This window comes from Echeneis naucrates, chromosome 6 (genome assembly GCF_900963305.1).
Source record: "Echeneis naucrates chromosome 6, fEcheNa1.1, whole genome shotgun sequence".
NCBI classification, from domain to species: Eukaryota; Metazoa; Chordata; class Actinopteri; order Carangiformes; family Echeneidae; genus Echeneis; species Echeneis naucrates.
The window spans coordinates 12,286,033-12,308,854 of NC_042516.1; the positions used below are offsets into that span (position 1 = coordinate 12,286,033).

Sequence of the window (22,822 nt, forward strand, 5' to 3'; positions counted from 1 at the left end):
TATACAGTAGATATTTATATAAGTCTAAATGTAGCTCCAGTGTAGATATAACAATACAGATAGAGATTTCCAGTGCTACTTCTCGTCTTCAGTTTTGTCTTTGTGTCAGGTGTGTTTCCCTCAGCCCTCCTGCCAACACAACAGTAACACTGTGTTTGTCAGCCAGCGTGTGTTGTGTGACTGCAGCCACTGACGGTCTCCGCTGGATGAATGTGATGTCTGCCTCTGGGGATGTCTAACATGAGTCTAATGCTTCTCTCTAAATATAAACCAATCTAATTAACTATCCTCACTACCTTCTCTGTTTCCTCAGTTCTTCGCATTCTCACACAAAGTGCTGCATTCCACCAGTGAAGAAATATTCACTTCATTGCCTGTTGTTATGTCTTTTTTCTTGTGATGCCTGTCAGATGTGATCATCCACAAAGGTTAATTAATGGTGTGGCTCAGTTTATTTTAAAACAACCTTAAATAAAAAGCTTTTTAAAGAGCAGTTTGCCCTTTTTAGAGTCAGATGGCAAATCTGTCTTATGTAGTTGGAGGATGTTTCACATATGCCAGTGATTTGTAAGGGTCAGTAAAGGATTGGATATTCCCCTGACAATATTTAAGGGGAGTGCCATTGTAGTGACTGACCTGAGCCACCAATCCTATGCTGATGTCTTCCTTTCTTTTTCCTTTTGAAAAGCAGCAGAATAAGCTGAAACCCTAGTCCATTTGTATTGCCAGGACAAAGACAGACCATTGTGGCAGGACGGGTGGAGGGGAGCTGCCGGTGGAGGTAGGGGTAGAAAGGGTCAGGGGGGCAGAGAGGACTTAGTCAAAGTCCAACCCCTGCTGGGTGAGTGTTGGGGGGCTCAGGAGGGTGGGCTGTGCAGGTCAGGTAGTGTGTGTGTGTGTTTTTGAATGATGAGCCTGAAGCTGCAGCAGTACACATTTATCCAGCTGGAAGAAGCTTCAGTAGCAGAGCAGCGGCAGCAGGGTGGGGGAGGATATGTTAGAGGGAGGGAGCAAGGATGAGTGACGGGGGAAGCCAACACACACTGCCTCTCTCACGCTCCAACAGGAGTTTAGTCTGCTCCAGCTGCCAACACCACAGCAGAAGGAGAGAGAGTCCCAGAGAGGGGAGAGGAATGGACCTGTTGCTATCCCAGAAATGACTTCCAGCACTTACAGAGCAGATCGGACACGGGACTTCGCCACTTGGAGTTGATGACATTTATTTATTTACTGAAGTTGAGGATTTTTGTTTTGCTGTCCAAATGCTGTCATTGGGGAAAATGCACTCCAGAGCAAAGTCCCGGAGTTGTGACAACTACCTGAGTATTAAGGTACGAGCTGGAAATATGGTTAGAATTTTTCACCATAGTTTTACTATGACTTTTGGAATTTGCTGTTGTGTGATTACTGCTTGTGTGACTAAGCTGAGTGAGTTGTGTGAAACGTTTCCCTTTGTATTAATTGTGAACCTGGCTTCCCAGGAACCTTCAGTGACTATAATCTGGGGTGTTTGTTGGCGTGCTGCTGTGTACATTCAGAGGATTGATGTTTTCAATGCCTCAGCTTGTAGACAGCTGATATTTTGACTTCTTGCTCTGCAGCCAAAACAGCAGGCAGGTTTTTACACATGCATTAAGTCAGGGAGGAGGGGAGGACAGAATTACATTATCCAGGATCACGACTTTACTCAACATAGGCATGCATAGGTTATTTCTTTTTTTTACATGCAAGTGTGCATGCTTCTATTTTTTAGTAAAATGTTGTTGTCACTTACTCACCTTTTTGCTATAAAGGCAGTGGGACTGAAATTATTCTTTGATTTCTCTTCAATGTGTTCTTCATCATCGAATATCAACTAAGTTAAACATATTGATGCTCTTCAATGATTACAGACAAAATAGGACAGTTTTGAAAGGGAACTAAACACTAAACCTGGAGGCTAATACACATAAATATAAATAGTGTGTATTATAAAATAGTTTTAATTTCATTGTTAGAACAGGAGAAATACACTTACATTCTGTTAGTAAATCACACAAATGATAAGTGAGGGTTGTTGTTTTTTGTTGCCCTTTTTTCTCCCTCCTGCTTGTTTTGGTATGCATCTATTCTATATTTGCCCTGCGGAGGTATCAACAGACTTTGTTCATCTCTTTTGTCTGCACTGTCACAGCACATCACTTCTCTGATTGGGTGAAAGATCTGCGGCTTTAAACTTTTACTTTCTTGTTGGTTTTTCTTTTATGCAAAGGCACAATCAAAATTGATTGATTGTGTGTATTAACAAGTGAGTTGTATTGTATACAGGTTATCCGTCTGAACTCTGTGGGGCTATCTGAAGCTACTCAGGAAAAATATCCTGCCAATGGCAAAATTTTCTGACACAGTGAACATGGGAATTTATAGGATGAACACAAGTGCGCTATTTCATTACGCTACAGTATAGTTATTATTTAGTTTTATTCAAGACTAGTTAAAAAAAAAACTGAATATAGTAATGGTAAAATAGTTAAAAGATACATTTAACAGATCATTCCTAGCCTCTTTACCTTTACCCTTACAATCAGGAATGTAAATGTGAAATTGAAAATAGCTAATTTAAGTGGGTGGGCCAGTTTATCACCTCCAGACTTCTATTATTGGTGAGCTTCACCCAACAAACCTCACTGTGTCACACAGTCAGTACGGGCCTCTCAGGGTTAAAGTTTATCTGTTGAGATAACATTATAACATTTACTTAGGTGTCTTTTTACAATGGCTTTTAAACATTGTGTGGTTGAAGAGTGTGCTCTGTGGTGTCAGAGAGAAAAGTATGTTTGTATGTAATGTATGGGGATGTGTTAAAGTACAGCTCATTTCCATGTCTAATTATGGGTGTTAAACTAAGCCTTAAAGTTAATATAAAGGAGTAAATGTTTTGATCAAACATTGAATTTGTCCGGCATTTTTAAGTGTTACCTTCTCGGTTATCTCTGTCTCTATAGTTAATAAGGCTCGCTGTTGTTCTTGCATTTCTTCCAAGTTTAATAGTACAGAGTCATATCCAAGCCACTCTCCTATCTGCCTCTCATAAGATAGGGTTTCTCCTGATGCAGAGCAAAAGCTGAATGAATCTCTGGCTCAATGCTGAGGTCTCACTAGGTCCCTTTGTTGGCATCCTGGCAGCAGGGCAGGTCTGAGCAACCTGTGGCCTTTGTCAGCCCGCTGCCTTTGAGGCTGTTGGCAGGTTTGTTAGTGAGCAGGCTGTATGGGGGCTCCAGGGCTCTCCTGTTACACTCCCCTGGTGGCTTCATGCTCCACTGGAGGCCTGGCAGGCAGTGCCTTTTGTGTCCCTGACCCACTAAATGTGTCAGTGACCACTTCGTATTCACTAGCTTTCAGTCTCTGTGTGCATCTCAGCCTTTGTTTCTCTGTGATGTACCCCCTCCCACCGCCAACTCTGTTTATTTTTATTTTATTTTATTTTTTTCTCTTTGACACATACCTTAGGAGTGACTGTACTTTTAGCATTTTTAACTAACACTTTTTCCCACATTTGATGTCGCCCTCTGCACTGCAGGATTTGCTCTAGAATCAAACCTCATCATCTATCTTCTCAGTTTGCCTGTTTTCCCGAGAGACCCCATCACCACCATCACACACCAACTCCCCATTGTTTGGCCTGCTTACATACTTCTTGAACAGCTGGTTTGCTAACAGCACAGACAAAACTGTCCCACCTGGAGCATGAAGCCATTAATTACAACCTCGGTCCTCCATCACGCAGACAGTCGCTCACAAGGACCTGGCAGCAGATGGGGTGGGACTTCCCGCTCCACTCTTGTCCTGGCTGAAGGTCTGAGGCTAGACATACACAACCATACACACTGCATTCCTCTGTGGCTCGGAGCGGATGGGAAGCTCCGCTCTGGCGGCTTAGCTCAGTCACTCTGCTGAGACACGCAGATATGTCTCCCACTAGCCAGGTGACACTTTTTGTAAAGCTTCAAATACCTTCCTGACAATGTGAAAACTGCATCTATTGTCCCTTGCACAATATGTCATCTTCACAGTGATGATGTGTTGTTTCTTCGTGACAGCTTTGGCTGTAAATGCAGTGTTATGAACCCTTTGCTCAGACAAATGTGGGTTTTTGTTGCATTGGATTACAGCCTCTCCTAGTTGACAAACATTTTCTGTATCTGGGAGCTCAAGTATCTGCGATTGAGTAATGGGTCTTGAAAACACTGCTCCTGTTGGTGCCACTGTATTTTTCTGCCTTGGGAACCTGAAGAGAAACTTGCTGCTCTGTCCTAACTATGTAGTGAGGGTTTTCCTCCCATTGTTAGCTTTCCTCCAATAAAATGTTATTCTTTGCCTCCCGGGTGCAACAGTGACTAATGCCCAGAGACATTTTTGTCTCACTAAAAGCTGGCTGACTGCTAATGGAGGTAGGCGTTTTGTTTCAGGGCACCAACACTGTACAGCACATACCACTTTGAGAGGCGGAGTACACAATGAGCGCCTTGTAGTAGAGTGGTGGCATGTGTGTACCAATGCACTGAACTGTACTCACTCGCCTCTAATTGATGGTCCTGAGCTGCTTAGATTAACAGGACAGATCCTGCAAAGGGTGAAACATGGGCTCTCTGGCAGGCTGAATTCATCCAAGCTCAGGCCAAGTCTGTCTTTCTACACATAATTTTTACACAATCTTATTGTCATGTAAATGAGGAGCACTGACATTCACGGGAAAGTTAGCTGTGAGGAGCTGCTCAGCTCAACCCCCACGTTCTTCAACATTGTACACAGTTGTCATGGCGTGGGACTTTCCCTGGCATTGCCATCTATCTGTGTGGTTATCACTGGAGGCAGATGTCTCTATTCCACTGTTGTGTTCCATTTGGGAAGATAGCCGAGGGCTGTTTGGCCTTGGCTGTCACTGCTGAGAGGAAGGTCACAGCCTGAACAGTGAACATAACTATGATAGGTCAACCCCATCTAGGACCGCTCTCATCCAAAATGTCCCATCTCAGTCGGGGACAAGTTGTAACTAAAATGTCACCTGTTTTGCTGTGGGATCACTGAGGTCATGTAAGGGTCAGCTAATAATCAATGATGACATGGTTGTTATTAGAGGGTTACATTGCACCTTCCCTGCCAGAACTGGAGTCCAGTCTGGACTTTCCAGTTTGGATGTTTGTCCGCTGATGGTGATGTCACTCCTACCAGGTGTTTCCCCTCTCTCATGGAAAGACCATCATGGCAGACATGCAATGTTTCCTGTCATCTTTAAACTTCCTGACTCTTTTGCCAAGCCGGATAATTCTTCATAAATTTTGTGCATAGGCAATTGTATGACTATGTAGTTGAACATGTAGATGAGAATTGTATTTTTTTTTCATGCAGTTGAATTGTTGTTTATGCAGGAAGTTTAACCTAGTTACTAACCAGCGCGCAAATATCCCTAAAAGGGCAACCAGAGAAATCCAATGATGGATAACAGTAAACACTTTTCTCTGAGTCTGTGACTCAGCAAATATACTACGTCACATCTCTAAAAACCTTCAAACATGAAGAAGAAAAATCACTCAGGTTGACACGGTCACAGCCTGTGTCAACATTAAGGCTATGACCTGTGGTGAGGCCTCACAATGAGATGCTTTTCTTTTTTAAGGGGTCATACAAGTGCAAAAAGAGATGCCACACCCTCATAAATTAGATAGTTTCTGTTATTCCTGTGTGCATTTTCTGAAAAAATTAACAAAGAGGGAATTTCTAGCTTTGAAACCCAGATAAATTTTGTGTCCTTTTTTGTTTTGAATTAGTTTTAAAGGAGGCTAAGGCAGCGATGCCCCAGTGGCGTGGTAGCCTGCTCAGCCACAACTGATATGGCAGTCACTAAAATGACCTAAAAAGGGAGCCAAGCCAAAAATGCCAAGTACCCGCTGATCTAACCTTGTTGACGATCGCACAACATATATGTAACATTTCCACCCTAAATTGTTGTTTTTTTCCCCCCTTAGGACGCTGAGTCTTTGGACAACTGTATCCAGAGCACCTTGTCAGCCCTGTACCGCCCCTTTACAGCCACTGCCTCCACCGTCCTGTGGCAGCTCTTCAGCGTGGTGGAGCGGCAGTACCGTGGAGACGGCCTCCGCTGCCTCATTGACTTCTTGCTTCCTGCCAAGAGGATTCTGCAGATCATCCAACAAGAAACCTGTGTGAGTAGTTGGTCTCACCAACAGAGCACCTGAGGTTACATAGAGAAAGCCAAGAATGCTTACTTAAATTTGTTTTTGAATTCTTTCTGCAGAAGTCAGAGATCTAATGTTCCTGACATCAGTGATTTCCGGCAAGACTGTTGGCCATGTTTCAGGAGGCATGAGGAGAAAATAAAATAGTTGCATAATAACAACGGCTCTCAAACACGTTTGTCAGTGTCAGGACAGGCTAACTTTCGTGCTTTCTTTGAGAAGTCAAACACTGAAACATTCTCATCTTGACAGATAAGCAACTGACGTGATAAAACCAAAATGTTAGTGAAATGCGAATGTGAGAATAATGTTGCTGCTGAGTGCGAATATCTTTTCTGAGTAGGAAGAAAGCACCAGGCTGAGACAGAGTTGATTATTGTTCCCAAAACAAGCTGAAATAGAGGGAAACTGTGGTCTGTTTGAAAAGCTGCCATGGACTCTTATGTCAAAAGTGAAACTCAATATTCTCTTTCAAAAGCTTTGATTGCTGTGAGTTAGGGCTCTACGACCAAAGCACTGAAACTTTATTCCTCTGTATTCATCCCTTCGGTGATTACACTGTGACGATAGCCACAGACCAATAGTTTCACCTATGCCTAGCCCCTGAGAACAGCTTGCTATGCAGGAGAGTCTTTGTATTGCAGGCAATATGAGAGGCTTCAGAGGAAGATCACATCCTCTTTGCCTTGACATTCATAAGAGATTAAAAAAGCCAACCCTTGAGCTCTATGCCTTTGCTCCCTCTCAGGGTCTGTTATTTGATGCTGTCACAGTAAAGATTTGTGTTGTGGTTGCTGTGAAACCAGGCCTGATCAGACAGGTTTTCCTCTTTAGTTAAATGAACACTGACAGTGATTCATCCAGTCAGTGCGTCCCATGAAAACATCTCAGCTCTCCATTACAGTTAAGCATGTGTTTGAACACAGCTTCACAGATGTGTGTTGAAGTGATGCAAAGTGTACCACAGCTGAGCCCTGACACACGCAGATCATAATAATGTTATTCAGGAGAGGGTACTTATTGACTTCTCTTTTTTCTTTCAGGTGAGGTTCAGAGGACTGTTGTTCTATCATGAGGGATGGCCTCTCTGTATCCATGAGAAAGTGGTCCTGCAGCTTGCCCCACTGCACAAAGTCCGACTAAAACAAGGAGACTTCTATCTCCAGATAGTTCCTTTAGGGCGCAAGACTGCCAAGGTAGTGATAAAATGTTTGTCGGCCAGTGGGCAGGCCATTGCAGAAATCCCCATTGCAGAGAGCATGTATGGCAGCATCTTCACAGCTGAGTTCCTGCAGAATGTAGCACGTGACCGAAACCTGCATCCACTACAGAACTGCCTGCTCACCACTGGTACTTCTGTGTATAGGACACCTTGGAAGAACGTGGTCAACCCTCTGTTTGTCAGCAGCACGTCGGACACCATTATGCAAGCCCGCTGCAGCAGGGCTGGCTTCCGTGGCCAGCTCAGCACCTGCAGCACAAGCGGTTCCACTGGGACTCTGGATAGCCACCGCAGCTCCAGAGAGTCCCTGCACTCACATGGAGCTGACTCCATCTTCTCTGAGCCCATGTCACCAAGCAGAAACCACACGGACCCAAGCTGTGAGAGTCCCACTAGTGGAGTAGGCACTGCTGCACCCATCATTAAGATTGAGAGACCCATTGAAGAGTGTGGGATTGCACAGGGGGATGAGGACAACGCTGAGAGAGAAAGAGGGTCCAAGATGCTTTCTTTTAGTACAGACCTCAGCAGCCCAGGCCCTCGATGTCGCATCCCGAGGGACTCTGTAGCTTTTGAGAGCAGGAGACTTTTCAGAAAATCTTACATGGAGGCCTTGCAGAACCCCATGAGCCTGGGGTCCAGCTCTGAGTCAATTTTGGAGGAAAACCCAGAGCACAATGGCAGTCTAAGAGAGAGAAGAGGGACAGCAGGCAGCAGCCCCGACACCCGGACCTCCCCCAGGGAACACTTATCTCGAAGGTTGGGTAGCCGGGGCTGGCTGAGTGGTGATGATTCCAGACCCAGCACACCTTTGCTTTACTTACAGAGGGGCTTACGGAGTGCAGAAAGACGTGCAGAACGGCGCTCAAAGTCACTTGAGAGGACTAACAAAGCAGGTCAGATTAAAGGCCATCGGGAGCGCTCTTCCTCCGGAGGGTCAGTTAGCATCTCACCCAAAAAGCTAATGAATGGCTATGCTCTTCGTTTTGGAAAGTTGGATGTGGAAGCAGCTTTTCCTGGTTCAGAGAGGAGAAACAGCAAAGAGGATTCAGGTGTGTAATGTTGTGCTGATGCTACTTGAAAGGAGCCATTTTGCTTAATACCTTTCGGTACACTTTACTGATAATAACTGTGTACGTTGTCCATGCATTTTGTTATTTTTAAAACCTTTTATAAAACCTTTTGCCTGTGAAGCCAAAGCCAAATATAGATTGTTCCTCTGCGTTCCACTCAATTCAATAGAAGTCAGTGTGTGACACTGATTTAGTGGGTGGCATCTTCTATGATCCCTGTGGGAAGTTTATTGTGAAGTTTGAGAAGCCCATGACATTGTGCTTCTGTTGTTCATGCGGACTAAATTACAATAAGATTAATCCACAGCTGAAAATAGTCCCTGCTGAAGCTACTGTTTTGCCCTGTTAAACATCATATAAAGAGGACCTATTATCAGCGGAACAAATGACCCAGTGCCACATATCAGCGAAGGCGACTTATTATTGTCACAACTAAGTATTGACGGACGCACAGACAATGCATTACATTGTCTGTTTTGGTATTTCTGGGACAGTAATCAAAACAAAGAAAAAAAATGTACTCTTGTCAGATTCTATTCAGATTTTTTAATTAATCAAAAATGTATCTTGAAAGAAAGTAATATATACTTTTATTCAGTCCATAGCTCAACATATATCTCTTAATAAATAATGTAACCTGAGGGAATGAAAGTTTTTCTCCTAATAGTTAGGTATTAGTCAGGATGTGCAATCATAGCCTGCAGCAGGACTGGTTACAACATTTCAGTCAGGTGGTTGGAACTGAAGTCTGAGCTGAGACAGCTCATATCTCTGAAGCATTAATGCTGTCATTGGTGACAGACTGCTTTTCAAAGCTCATGCTGTGTGTTTTTTGGTATGTTAAGGAGGCACATATATCGCCCAACCCTGGAAACAGAACTTTAGCAACAGCCCTGTGTTTTCTTTACCACTGTCAGTATGTTTTGTTTTGTGTTGGTTCATACTGGGTAGATCAGGAAAGCAGCAGTGTGTGAATACCACACTGGGAATGGTGCTGTTTTTAGAAAACACAGCCTCTTCCGTGAATTGAAATGTAAGGTGAAAACAGCCTGGATGTATTGAGCCCAGGCAGTGTACTGTGCAAAACTGTTTTTAGATTTTTAAAATAAGTCATTTATATACTTATTTACACTGCATCTCCACTCAGCAAAAATACAGTAGTCAAATCCCATCTCTGTTGCTGAGATTACCTCAGAGGGGATTGTATGTCAACTGTTGCAAAGCAGGTTTCCCACAACATTTCAAAAGCAACAAAGGATCCTGTAAACCCTGTAAACTAACCACAGGGCTCCCATCATCCCACAATGAGATGACCCTGCAGTGTTACTGGGGCTGGGGGTTGCACTGATCTCAGATGGGCTGCCTCATTTACAAAAGTCTCCTTTGTGAACCAATCAGCCACTGGGGATCCACGGGGGAAAAAACCTTTTCAAAATCCGCCTTGTGTCTTTGGAGAGTCCAATCACTCCAGAAACAAGAGAACAAACTTGCAATGACTCACACCACTCTAAAAAAAAAGTACACTGCAAGCGTTAAATTACTTGTCATATACTGAAAATTTTGCTGTATGAAAACATCAGAATGCATAATCTTTTATTTATGTAATCAGTAATGTCAAATCAGCAAACAGTGCAGGTTTAACTCTGTTGATGGCATCAAATTGCATCAAGTAGAGTACACAAAAAAACAAACTTTCACACAGGACAATACTCGGGAGGCTTTACTCTACTTTTGTCACTTCCTCTGACAACAAAGCAATTTAGGAAACATGCAGCAAACACAAGCCCTGCCACACAGTCGCACAGGAAATGCACCGACTGTTTGAAGACAATACAGGCTGAGCTGGGTGGGTTTACTGTCACAAAAAGGGGGATAACAATGCAAAGAGGCCTCAAACTGTTTAAAAAGACAACGCACAACAGGTGCCCATCAGACACAGCCAATAGTCGACCAGTAGCCAATCAAGGTTTTAGTCCTGTCAGTAAATAATGTTAAAAAAATATATTTATGTAGTAAAATAGTGTTAAAGTATAGTAAATTAATATAAACATCATTTTCAGATAATAAGGGAAAAAACCTGTAATATCTGTAGTGGACTAATAATGAATTGCTAGAATTCTGCTGTACACTGGAGTCCATTTTATCTCCTTCTTTGACCAAATCCCAGTCAAGTTGCACATCGAGATTCTGTGCAGAGGTTTGAATGTTGCCTCGCTACTTTAGGAATAAGATCAAGTCAAAAAAAAAAAAAAAAAAAAACTTTAGTACCACTTGGGAATGTCAGGAGCAGCATTCCTATAAACAGAGCCTAGAGTGAGGAGGACGTGAAGATATGAGGTGAATAGCCCGAGAGCTACCCATGACTCAAGCTGACTAAACACCTGGTCTCCATTATGAGTCAGTGTGAACTCACTACTAGAGCACACCTACATTACCACAAGTAAACACTTGTTTCATCAGGTATCATGGTCATCAGAAAGCACTAAGGTGAAAGGAAACTTCTAATTTCTACGAATTGGACTGTATTTTTTGGACAGTAAATATCACTTAGACGGTCTGTTACTTTTGTGCTCACTGTCTTTAATTATCTCCACAGGACAGCGTGATGACAGCATCAGTGCTGAGAGCAGGCAGCGCAAACAAAGTGGAGAAGAATTCCACAGTCCTAAGGCCGCCAACGGAGCCGCCGTCAGGTTGGCCTCCGTATCCAGCTCTACATATGACAGCAGCCCAGTCCTCCCCAAACTGGCATCCGCGGTTAATCAAAAGCTGCTCTCATCCGGTGCTGTGATTTTGCCAGGTAGAGAAGAGTCTGTTTGTTTTACAAGCATCACATCCTCATTGTCTAGTCTAACGCATTGACACAACACTCTAAAGCTTCAATAAGTTCATATTTGCTGGATGAACTGATGGACACCTGTGATTATTAAGTGCCAACCCTCTCACTAACCGTCTCCATTCCAGGAAACCGGGATCGCAGTGGGAGGGCAGTGGTGCAGGTGTGCACTAAAGCTCACGTGTGGGCAGGTGAGAGCTGCACAGTCAATGACCTCACCTGTTTACTGGGCTACTACTACTCCACACTGCGGTAAGTCACATTACATATAATATCTGTGTTGACAGTAACATTAGTAACCCTCACACATTTCCTTTTTTGGTGCTCATCCTCCCATCTAGAATTTAAACGTGCATTTTACATTTTTAATTTTGGGGATGAAAAAGTGCTTCTATTAAGGCCACATATTATCCTGCCTCCTTTGATAAAGGAGATATTTTGTGTTATTACAACTATGTTTAACTTTATTAAACAGTTATAACCACTTTCTAGTTTCTCATAAAACATTTGTTAAATTCTGATGTACTCCTAAATGCTATTATACTTAAAGTATTGCTGAGAAAGTTACTATTTTAATATAAGGAATTATCATTGTTAGGTTTCTTGTTCATAGGAATAGGCCTTGCTGAATAGTTGTTCATGCTTGGCTTTTGTAAGGAAATATTATACCTTCATCAAGGCTACACAAAATAAATGTCTGAGGTTTAGGTTTGCCTCTTTTATCAGGCAGCACCTACAGCTTAGCTGACAGACTACAGAATTGCATTCACTTAGCTGTTTGATGAAGACAGTGAAATAACTCTGATGTTTTGGATTCAGGAAAGAAAGGCGTCATCAAGGTGTAGCTGTTGTAATAGACAGCAGGAAGCAGCAGCCTGTACCAGCTCTGTTGGCATCGCTGTCTGAACTGCAGGTGAGCCTGCAGTGGAAAATATGTAATTACCCTCCAACACACCCAAAGATTTCTCATCAGGTCCTGCGAAATCTGTTTCTTTGTTTTGAGCTGTGTGATGCTGTTTCTCTCTCATTCCCTGAGTTACTACGTTATCAAATTCCTTACACATTTCCAATTGTTCTGCCTCTAAATCTGTGCCACAGTGTGTGGGTGTGTGTTTTTATGGGCACACCTTAAATTTGTAGTGTTTCCACTTCTAAGACATTTTTTCTGAAAAAGGCTGGCCTCAGGGCTCTTGTGGAGAAGCCTGTGCTTACTTGTCTGTTTTTAACCACATACTGGGAGTGGGTTGGCTGCAGCCAGCTCACCAGAGACATATCATCATGTTACGATGATGAGTTGCTTTCTGATGTAAGGCGGATAATTCTGTAAACCACAACATGTGCATTAGCAGTCACTTTGAATGCTGATTTCACTGTATTTAGCTGTTCTTCTTGGGAAATTAACATGTCTTGTAATTTTTATTTTCTACATTTAAAAATACCATAAAAGTGGCATGTACGTGCGTTTCAGGCTTTGGTACCAAATGCACTTTACACAATTCTCTTCCTGGTGGACAAGGAGGCAGCTGCTAAATCTGAGCGAGACATCAATGTGCAGGTAAAGACGGACTTTTACTACCTGTTGGATAAGTTATCTCAAATAAAGTAGATTTGATAAATAAGATTATCCTCAACTACTGAATTCCTATCTCATCTCATTGGTAAAAGCCTGAATGTCAGAGATTATACATGAGCAGGAGTTGACCTTTGGGTAGTTGAAGATAGTTGTGGAGAGGAGACACCCTCTGAGGGTATTTCTGTGTGTGTGTGTGTGTGTGTGTGTGTGTGTGTGTGTGTGTGTGTGTGCGAATGTATGTTGATGTTTTTCCCTTTCTTGCCACAGACTGAGACGTTGTCATCTCTGAAGGCCCTCCACAAACACATCGACCAAACCCAGCTAACACGAGACTTGGAGGGCACCTTCCGCTACGACCACAACCACTGGATCCACTTCAGACAGGTGGGTGTGACGAAGGTGGCTGGACGAGGGGCCCACGTACTCTATTTGTAAACTTATTTCAGGGCTTGGCCAGGGTGGGGACTGAAGTTTACCGTTGGATGCTTTTTGTCTCTAAGAGAAAAGAGAAAATTATAGTAATTGCTGTTTTGCCAAGGCTATGTATAGTTACAATGGCTTCTCTGGTTGAAACATTATCATTTTCAGGAATGGGAATATGAATTCTATTATATTTTCTTATCTCAGCCCTGCATAGTTTGGGCAGAGGACACTTCTCTTTTCTCCTGAAAGGCCTGCCAAGCTTAAAAATCTGCAACATTTTGACTCTGTTATTTATTCTTTTCTCTCTCCGGTTCTTTTATTTGTGTCTCTTTCACAGAAAATTGAACCATTTGCCAGCAGTTGTAGCGCAGCCATCACTTCGCTACAGGAGTCTATCAGCACACTGAGCAACAGGGGCAACTTGAAGACCTCAGAGGTCAGACTCAGCCCTCCTGGGCTCTCTGGCATCCTGTTTTATGCGTGTTTGCTGACAGAGAATAGTTCCCTGCTGGAGTAAACAACTGAGGACTGTTTTATGGTTAACTTCCATGATCTTTGTGTACTCAAGAGCAATAAACTTGGCAGTATTTTGTTTTGAGTTTAAAACAAAGCAGATGTTTCACTTCGTTTGTCTTTGAATTTTTTTTTGTATTTATTATTTTGCCTTTCAGGAGGTGTCAAATGTGATGAAACAGCAGAGACATCTCATGACCTGTGTGCTAGATGATACCCGTCTAAACAGACTGCGTCTAGAAGGAGGAACTGTCCTTGCCCGCATCAGGAAGGAAGAGGCCTGCGAGAATGAGAACTACAGGTACTGCAGGAAGGACGAATAGACACTCAACTGCCATCATGAGTGGTATCTGTGATGATTTAAAAAAAATAAAAAAAAACTTCCCATAATAACCCGTTTGTTTTACCATGTTTTCCTTCCATTCCATCAGGGATGCTGTAGATATGTTGACTGCACTGTACAACCAAGTAGATGAAGAGGTTCATAAGCTTGTGATGTTATCCAACAAGTCTCAGAAACAGTTAGAGAGCCTGCTGGAGGTGCTCCGGTTTGAGGAGCAAACACAACAGGTGACATCAGACTTCATTTCTCTCCAGCCATGTGCTGCAGATTATCTCTGCTCTCAGTACAAAGTGGCATAACAAATAGGTGGAAAATGCTCTCCTTTCAGATCAAGATGTGGTTCAGTGTAGAGGGAGAGAAGCACCTTGCCCCTTTGGAATCACTAACTCTGTCTGTGGCCACGATTAAGGAGATGAGAGAGTGCTTGGACCGGTTTATCCAAGAATCTCTGGTATGTAGTGCCACTTTTTAATCGAGTCCTTGTAAATTCATTTAGAAGTCCATTTTTCAACACTAAATTAATCTCACTTTTATCCTGACAGCACCAACAGCGGCATGGCCTGCAGCTTGTGAAAGAGTCTCCTGAGTCTCTTCCAGAATCAGTTCTGCTCGACTTTAAGCAGCATCTGGGATCCATGCTAAGCAGAGTGGAGCAGAGGAAGGCCCAACTAGACATCCTAACCAACCTGCACGAGTTCTACGACTCGGTGAGTATTAGAAAACAAACCTTATGATATAATTCAAATTCTTTTTTATTATTATTCAGTATATTCTTAAATAAAGACCTCAAAGCTGAATGCTATTAATCTGTTTTACATGAATCTGATTAGAATATTTATTTATTTATACATTCGAATTTTAAACCAGCCTTTCAAATTTCCAGGCAAACCAGTGGATGGACCACTGTCAGGATTATTTCCATCACCTCAGCCTGGACAGTACAGGTGTCACACTTTCACCATCCATGGTTCAGATCCTGCAGGATTATTACACTGAGGCATCCAAGTTCTCTATGGACAATTTCAGCACTCTAAATGACATGGTGCTCTCACTGGAGAGCCATCAGCAGCTGCAGCAGTGGAACACAGTGTGGCACAAATGTCAGCAGACCAAACAGCAGCTTGAAGAGACTTTGGCCCAAGCAGTGACGACGGCTCAGAATTCCATAGCTGGTGATGCTGCCCCTTCTTTCAAGACCGGAGAGAGTCTGACCGCCACAACAGAAGAGCATGAAGCTAATGGATGTGTGCTTTTACCTGGGGCACTTACACCTTTGACTTTTGAGGATGACAAGCCTCATTCGGCGGGGCCTTTCTCCAAAAGCCCCACCAGTTCAATCTCCTCATCACACTTCATCTTCCCGCCCAACTGTGACAGCAAACTGAGGCAGAGTCCGCCCATGTTTGACGACACAGACAGCGACTGCACCATCGACTCCACCATCTCGTGCCACTCGGAGCCCACCTACACAGGGGCCGCCCGCCTCCGCAAGCAGCCAATGAAGAAGATCATGAAGAAGACCATGAGCTATGAGTTGTCACCGAGAGACAGTGGTCACACAGATGTCAGCCACATTCACGGTTATACGGGGGTGTATATTAAGGGTTTGGAGGTGGCAAATAATGTGTCTGCAGAGAAGAAGCTGCAGAGACCGGATGTGATGAACCCTGCATTAGGGCGCAGCTGCAGCATGTCCACGCCCTCCAGGACTCATAGCAGACGCACTGATGGAGATGGCAAGAAACAGAGCAGGTGAAGAGGAAAATCACTGATATAGAAACTGGAATATCACTTTATGTTAATGAGGGGGCAAGGAAAACATAACCAGGGAAAGACAGTAAATATCATTTCATCAAATTAGTCTTACATCCTGTTATGTGTTTCTTTTCACCAGTAAAGTGAAGCACATCATGGATGAGATGATCTTCACAGAGAGGGAGTATGTGCGTTCCCTCAGCTACATCATTGAGCACTATTTTCCTGAGATGGAGCGCCTGGACTTGCCCCAGGACTTACGGGGGAAGCGCAGCATAATTTTTGGGAATGTGGAGAAACTGTGGGACTTTCACTGTCAGTACTTCCTTAAGGAGCTAGAGTCCTGTGCCCACTCCCCGCTGTCCATCAGCAGCTGTTTTCTCAGACACGTGAGTCCACACAGCCAGTTAATCAGTCAGTAAGGCAGCACGGTGACAGTTTAAAAACAGCAGTCAGGTCTGTTGGCTCTCATCAACTGACACCATAATAATGTCTCTACATACAGTCTCTAACTACAGATAGTGGCTTTTCTTAAAACAGCTTAATGCAGCGTTTCCAGTATAGTGCCATGATTTCACTGTCATGTTGCTATTGTGGTTTGCATACCCAGGTATTTAAGAGACGTGTCAGCAGCTTAATGAGTAACTGATGGCAGAGCACATAAAATTACATTTACAGTCGCTAAAGAGCTGACTCATTCATAGCACACTGAGATGCCAGCATGCTCTTTACTGTAGTCAGTGTTGTGACTTGTTAATATTGTGTGCAGGAGGATCAGTTTGGGATGTATGCTCTGTACAGCAAGAATAAGCCCCAATCTGACACTTTGCTCAGCAGCCACGGGAACGAATTCTTTAAGGTATGTCTGAAAACTCAGGCTCTACTTACATTCATTACAAGAGTGACGTATCATCAATGTATTTAAAGTTTTGGACAGTCAGGAGAGTCGCCCCCAAAAAAACCATCTGTATTTGTTCAGTTAACAGATATTAATATAAAGATATAGACAGATATAAATTGAAACCGCTTACCCTTTGAAATCTCAGGGTAGGACAGATATATTAGAGTTTTTATTGAAAAAAAGTGCTGAGGGCACTGAAGGCTTTAAAATATTCCTCCTCTCATATCTTTGTCACAATTCTTTGAAAATGTGACCTCAAAATTAAAATGACTTTCAGGATATATAAACTCAATAGCCCCACAATAGTCTTCCTGACTGTGACTGTGTTTCCAGAATAAGCAGGTAGAGCTCGGGGACAAGATGGACCTGGCGTCCTACCTGCTGAAGCCAATCCAGAGGATGAGTAAATATGCCCTGCTGCTGAAAGACCTGATTAAGGAGTGTAGCCAGTCCCAGGAGCAGGAGCTGAGCGACCTACGCACCGCAGAGGAGTTGGTCAAATTTCAGCTTCGCCACGGCAACGACCTACTGGCTATGGACGCCATTCGAGGTTGCGATGTAAGCAGAATTGCATGAAGGCAGAGCCAAGTATTGTTGAGACGAGTATTTTGATGTCAGTGTAAAAACCAAGCACCACTTAACATAATTACAAGATAACCTGGCAAGACAGAAGCTATTAAAACTATTTTTGAGTTTGAGGTCATCTTGTTGTGTATACAGTAAAGAGAGGTTAGATCCCCACCAGGATTTGTATTGTTCTATTTGACGCACATGACCGGTCGTGTTTCCTTTCCAGGTGAACTTAAAAGAGCAGGGTCAACTCCGCTGCCAGGATGAGTTCATAGTTTGGTGTGGACGGAGGAAATACCTTCGCCATGTCTTCTTGTTTGAAGATCTCATCCTTTTCAGCAAGACCAAGAAAATAGAGGGAGGATATGACATTTACATCTATAAACAGTCCTTTAAAGTAAGAATACATTGTCTTGGAATATATATTTTACATAGTTTGTTTAAAACAATCACAATAAATGGTTAAATTGAATTGACTTTTTTTTTTTGTTGTTGTTTTTTTCAGACAGCAGAAATAGGTATGACTGAAAACGTTGGAGACAGCGGCCTGCGGTTTGAGATCTGGTTCCGTCGCAGGAAGTCTCAGGACACGTTTATACTTCAAGCCAGCTCTGCAGAGGTCAAGGCTGTGTGGACTGCCATTATTGGCAAGATCCTGTGGAGGCAGGCACTCCGAAACAGAGGTATGTCTCCTCTCTCAGGTTATCAGGTTTCACACAAGCTACAACTATAACAATACATAAAAAATGTGCACATTACTTATACATTTTCTCAATAAGAAATATGTGGGGGGGGGGTTTTCCAGAGTTGCGCATGCAGGAGATGGTTTCCATGGGGATTGGAAGCAAACCTTTCATGGACATCAAGCCGAGTGATGCAGCCATCAGTGACAGAGCCATTGACTATATAATGAAGGGGTCAGGTGAGGTGAAAGTTTGTGTTTATTCCCCTAACTGTCTTTTTCTTTCATTTACCTCCCACTGATGCAAAACTGGCTCCCTCTTGCAGGTGTTTTCATGTCAGTGGTCGTTTTTAAGTGAACACCTCAGGTGTTATTCGTGGCTTATCAGACACTAAAAATTCACACCTTCGTTATGAAAGAATTCTCATACCTTCCTGTCACTTTCTGCCTTTCTCTCCCCTTCCAGAGTCTAGGATGAGGGCATCCATTGCCGTGCCCTCCTTTGAACACTGCACTTCGTTTAAGAGACCTCACTCCACCATCTCTAACAGCAGTACCTCCTCCTCCAGCAGCCAGTCGTCCTCCTCCCTGCTGGGTTCCCTCAACCTCCACCTGTGCTCCTCCCCCTCTCACCTACACACACATCCATACCCAATGTCCACTGTTCCCTCTCTTGCCCAGTGGCCCTATGACTGCATAGAGGAGGACGAGCTGGAGCAAGACACAGGGAGCCAGCCCTCCATGAGTGAGTGGCTATTTTCACATATCATATCTGTGTTTATTTTTTGTTATTGTCTCATTTAAAATTTTCTCAGGGAATACATAATTTGCAGCCCATTTCTAATTTCTTCAAAATGTTCTCCTGAGTTTTTACCATTTTTTTAAGTATTTTTTGAGCTATCAATGTCACACAGATCAGCACAATCTTCCAGCAGGATGTGTGTGGAAAAAAAACCGTAATAATAAAACTAAATTTGAAATAGGAAAAATATGAATGGTTATTCTAATACGTAAGGATTTTTCATTGGTTGTTTTTTTTTTTTTTTTTTTGCTGCTACCACTAGGGGTCACCAACATCTGAACGTTTTAAAATCCACACGCAAGTCACACAGAAGTTAGACACATAAAGCCTTGGTAGCTGCAGTTTTTTGTTGATTTTTCTTTAACTTTACAGTTTAGTATAATATTCCTTCTCTGTCTCATCACAGTCACTGAGAGCTCAGAGACGTCCTCACAGTGCACCTCCAGTGACAGTGTAACAGGCCTCAGTACCCTCACAATACCCGGGCATCCCACCATTGTCATGGACTCCTACAACAACAACAACAACAACAATGAAGACGAGTCGTCTTCTTTCCTCTGCTCCTCCACACCTCCTTCCTCCGTAACATCTCCTTCCATATTCCAGAAAGATGAAGACCACCAAACTCACGGCACCAACTTCATCACAGCAGTGAGTTTTTGATTATTTTCATTACTGTCTCATGACAATGAAACAGTTGTTTAAATTCTTGACTTTTGTATCATGTGGAAATTGTTAAATATTATCATGTAGAGCACAGCTCTGGAGATACCCATTTATATTTTGTGGCTTTCTCTCTGTTTTTTGCATTTTGATTGTAATTTTTCTGTTTCTGATATTCCATGGATTCCCTTTTCTGAAACATCTGAAACAGTTCACCACATCAAGCACTTTGCCTTCAATGAGCATGCCTTGATTGTCAACTTTTAAACTGAAAGACATATAATCCACTCACAGCATTAGAGCTAAGTTTATACCTTCTTTATTGCTCCTGATAATTTTTGCATAGCTTTTCATAAAAAGATTACATTAAATCCTTCAATGTCATGCAATACTTGGGATAGATCAAGGGACTCCCCAGAAACCTGGCTATATTTTGTATGAATTAAATATATTTATATTCATCACACTTGTTTATTTGTTTATTTGTTGTACATCTTGGGCCCCTGAAGAAAATAAAATTCACACTCTACCATAATATAACTTGGTACAATGTTAATGACACTGACAAATTCTTAAATTAATATTAAATAATATATTAATAAGTAAAAATCTCAGCTTCCATCATTCCATTGATCATTCTAAACTGATTCTGCTTTCTGGATGACTTTTTTTTTTTTTTTTCTTTCTTTCTTTGTTTCATCTTTAATAAACAATGATACGAATTATTATTATTATTGTTATTTGGCTATAAAGGCTAAATGCCTATTACATAATTAGAAAGACAGATTCTCTCCCCAATGTGACTGAGGATCATCTTAAAAAGGTCTTTAAAATGATTTACAGAGAGACAGCAAAGAGGACATTTTGTACTATTGAAAGGTGAAAGGTTTTGAGTTCAAGAGTCTCATTTCTGATGAATCTTGAGACTAGGAAGGTCAATTTTTAACCAGTATACAGGGGAAGTAATTATTTAAATGGCCTTTAATTCTGAAAGTCAGCTGTCCAACTCTGAGAACACCGAGGCAGGTGGTAGAGAAAAGTTTGACTCACAACACTTTTGCTGTTTTGTTTTTGCCAGAGCAAGACCTCTCATGTAGCAGTAGGCCTCTCTACTGTGGTCTGACTCAGAGCTGGGGGGGGTTTAGCTCAGTAAGTAAGTCTGGTATCCACAGCGGACATATGTGTTGTCTCTTCTCCAAAATGTCATTAACATCTGAATACTAATCTGTGTGAAAATGTGTTGTGTGCTGCATGGCCATGGGGTCAGAGGGCTCTCATCCTGACTGGTGATTTGTGTTATAAACATCTTTCCTCCTGGTTCCTCCTCTCATTTCCTTCTGTTTCCATCTTTCATTTGGGGTGAAATATGTGTACCCAAATATCACTCATTCTGAAGAGCTTTATGGGTTTAAACATGCATGTTTGTTTTTCCAGGCTTCTAATGCAGCTTGGGTTGCCTGTATAAAATATTAACTTCAGCATTGTCATGTTGCAGGTTTTTAATTGCAAAAAGCATTTCTTCACTAGAACATTTTCCATTTAACCCACCTTAACCTGCTGCTTCTAATGTGCAGCACACTTTTAGCCTAAAGGGGAAAGAAAACATTACAGTCTTAAGAACAAAAGATTTAAAACTTTTGACAGAAGAATTTTTGTATTTTTAACAGCAAAGTTATGGACTTTTTTACTTTTTCACATAATGTTTTCCCCCTGAACTTTGTTAGAGCGAAACTGGAGCATTGAGTTAGTTTAAAAACCACTAGTTTAAAAAAGTAATTGACCTTATTTATCTTGTATGAAACACTATTGGCCAGTCATTTTACAACCTAAAAATATATTTAACACGCACCTTTACTTGACTGGCATTGCAATATTGCATGATGACTTATATTAAAAATATTTTGATAGTACAGTATGTTGAAATGTGATTTTCTAAAATCTCTTTCTGTTTTTACCCCCTTTCTCTTTTCATAGCTGTGAAGGCTTCGATGTGAATGCTACTTGGCGCTGCAGTAGTTAGTCAGGACAAGGTGAAGAAAATAAGTGGAGCCCAGCTTCAAAGATGAAGCGCAACTGTTTTATGGCATTTGATGATGATACTGTAAATTGGAAATTCGCACATAATATACACATGGTACACCAGTGGCCTGTACATTTTTTGTTAAGTAGGTATGAATAAGTGTTTATAATGTAGATGAGTTTTTTATTATGTATTTTACAAAACAAGAAAATAACAGTCATACAGACAATCTTGTATTGTTGTACTTCTCTTGTGCCAGTCCTGTGTTTGTACAGATGATTAAAAAGTTTAAAACATTGTTGTACTCACATTTTTGCTCTTGTGAGGATTAATATCAAATGAAATATGCCTGCCACTGGCTAATGTAATGCAATATTTGGAAAGAAAAAGGCTAAACTTAACCACACAAATGTTTCACTTGCTCACTTAAATGCTTCTGTTCATGAAACCTGTTAAAAACATGCGCACACTTTTAGGAGATATTTCCACTGATAAACTGTGCTCGAGTGCAAAACCACACACACAGACCCTTGCACATATTCAACTGCACCTTGAGACCAGCAACTACCGTTTTATAAAATGTGCAGAGTTTGAGGAGGATGTTTTCAGGGCAGAAGCTGACATTTGCTGACCACAAGCCTTGAGTTAAAAGTGAGCCAAACATTATATGGAAACCACAGCTGTGGTTGTTCATCAGGGGTTTCAGCACCAGTGAAGACGGCTGAGCTGAGCTGAAAGCCATGCCATATGTGATGTAAAAAAAAAAAAAAGAAGTTACTTCTTTTTTGCTTTTTTTTTTTTTAGCTACTCACTAAATTACAGCCGTTTGGTCCTCTTTATACAAACTGTTCAGTATAAACTTATCAAAATATCTCTCAAGTGCTGTCAAACACTTTATCATGGCGACTTAGCACGTTTCTCATTAAAGAACCAGAAGCAGAGAACTGCAGACAGGAAAACCTCGAGGACCAGCACGCAAAGTGTCAGTATCTCCATCTGCAAGAAAGAAAAATTCACATGTACATTAATTCTTTGTTTCCCTACATACAACTCAATATCCAGTGCAAACGAAGCCCGCCTCTCAAGTAGCAGTGATTAATTTTATCTTGCTTTTCGTATCCTCTTACCCTAAAATTTAGCTCATTCTCTCCGTTCCATTGGGCCAGATCAACACTGATCAGACAGACTGCAACCACAGCAACACAAATAC

General features: G+C 42.0%; 1 protein-coding gene across 3 annotated transcripts; it reads left to right on the forward strand.

Moving 5' to 3' along the window:
* Window positions 1–1,121: 1,121 nt before the first annotated feature.
* plekhg4b (pleckstrin homology domain containing, family G (with RhoGef domain) member 4B) lies at window positions 1,122–21,909 on the forward strand. Of its 3 annotated transcripts, none has more exons than XM_029504970.1 (24): window positions 1,122–1,331; window positions 6,006–6,203; window positions 7,280–8,510; window positions 11,128–11,331; window positions 11,496–11,619; window positions 12,187–12,280; window positions 12,836–12,922; window positions 13,208–13,324; window positions 13,701–13,799; window positions 14,035–14,177; window positions 14,308–14,446; window positions 14,548–14,670; window positions 14,762–14,926; window positions 15,103–15,971; window positions 16,114–16,363; window positions 16,744–16,833; window positions 17,209–17,433; window positions 17,672–17,842; window positions 17,951–18,128; window positions 18,251–18,367; window positions 18,594–18,872; window positions 19,336–19,580; window positions 20,671–20,741; window positions 21,567–21,909. In XM_029504970.1, the coding sequence occupies exons 1-23, from the start codon at window positions 1,263–1,265 to the stop codon at window positions 20,713–20,715; spliced, it is 5,262 nt and encodes a 1,753-aa protein (XP_029360830.1). In that variant the 5' UTR covers window positions 1,122–1,262; the 3' UTR covers window positions 20,716–20,741; window positions 21,567–21,909. The 3 variants fall into 3 exon arrangements, with proteins under 3 accessions (XP_029360830.1, XP_029360832.1, XP_029360831.1); XM_029504971.1 differs by having other exon boundaries at window positions 1,263–1,331; window positions 20,671–20,745; XM_029504972.1 differs by lacking the exon at window positions 20,671–20,741.
* The last annotated feature ends 913 nt before the right edge of the window (window positions 21,910–22,822 follow it).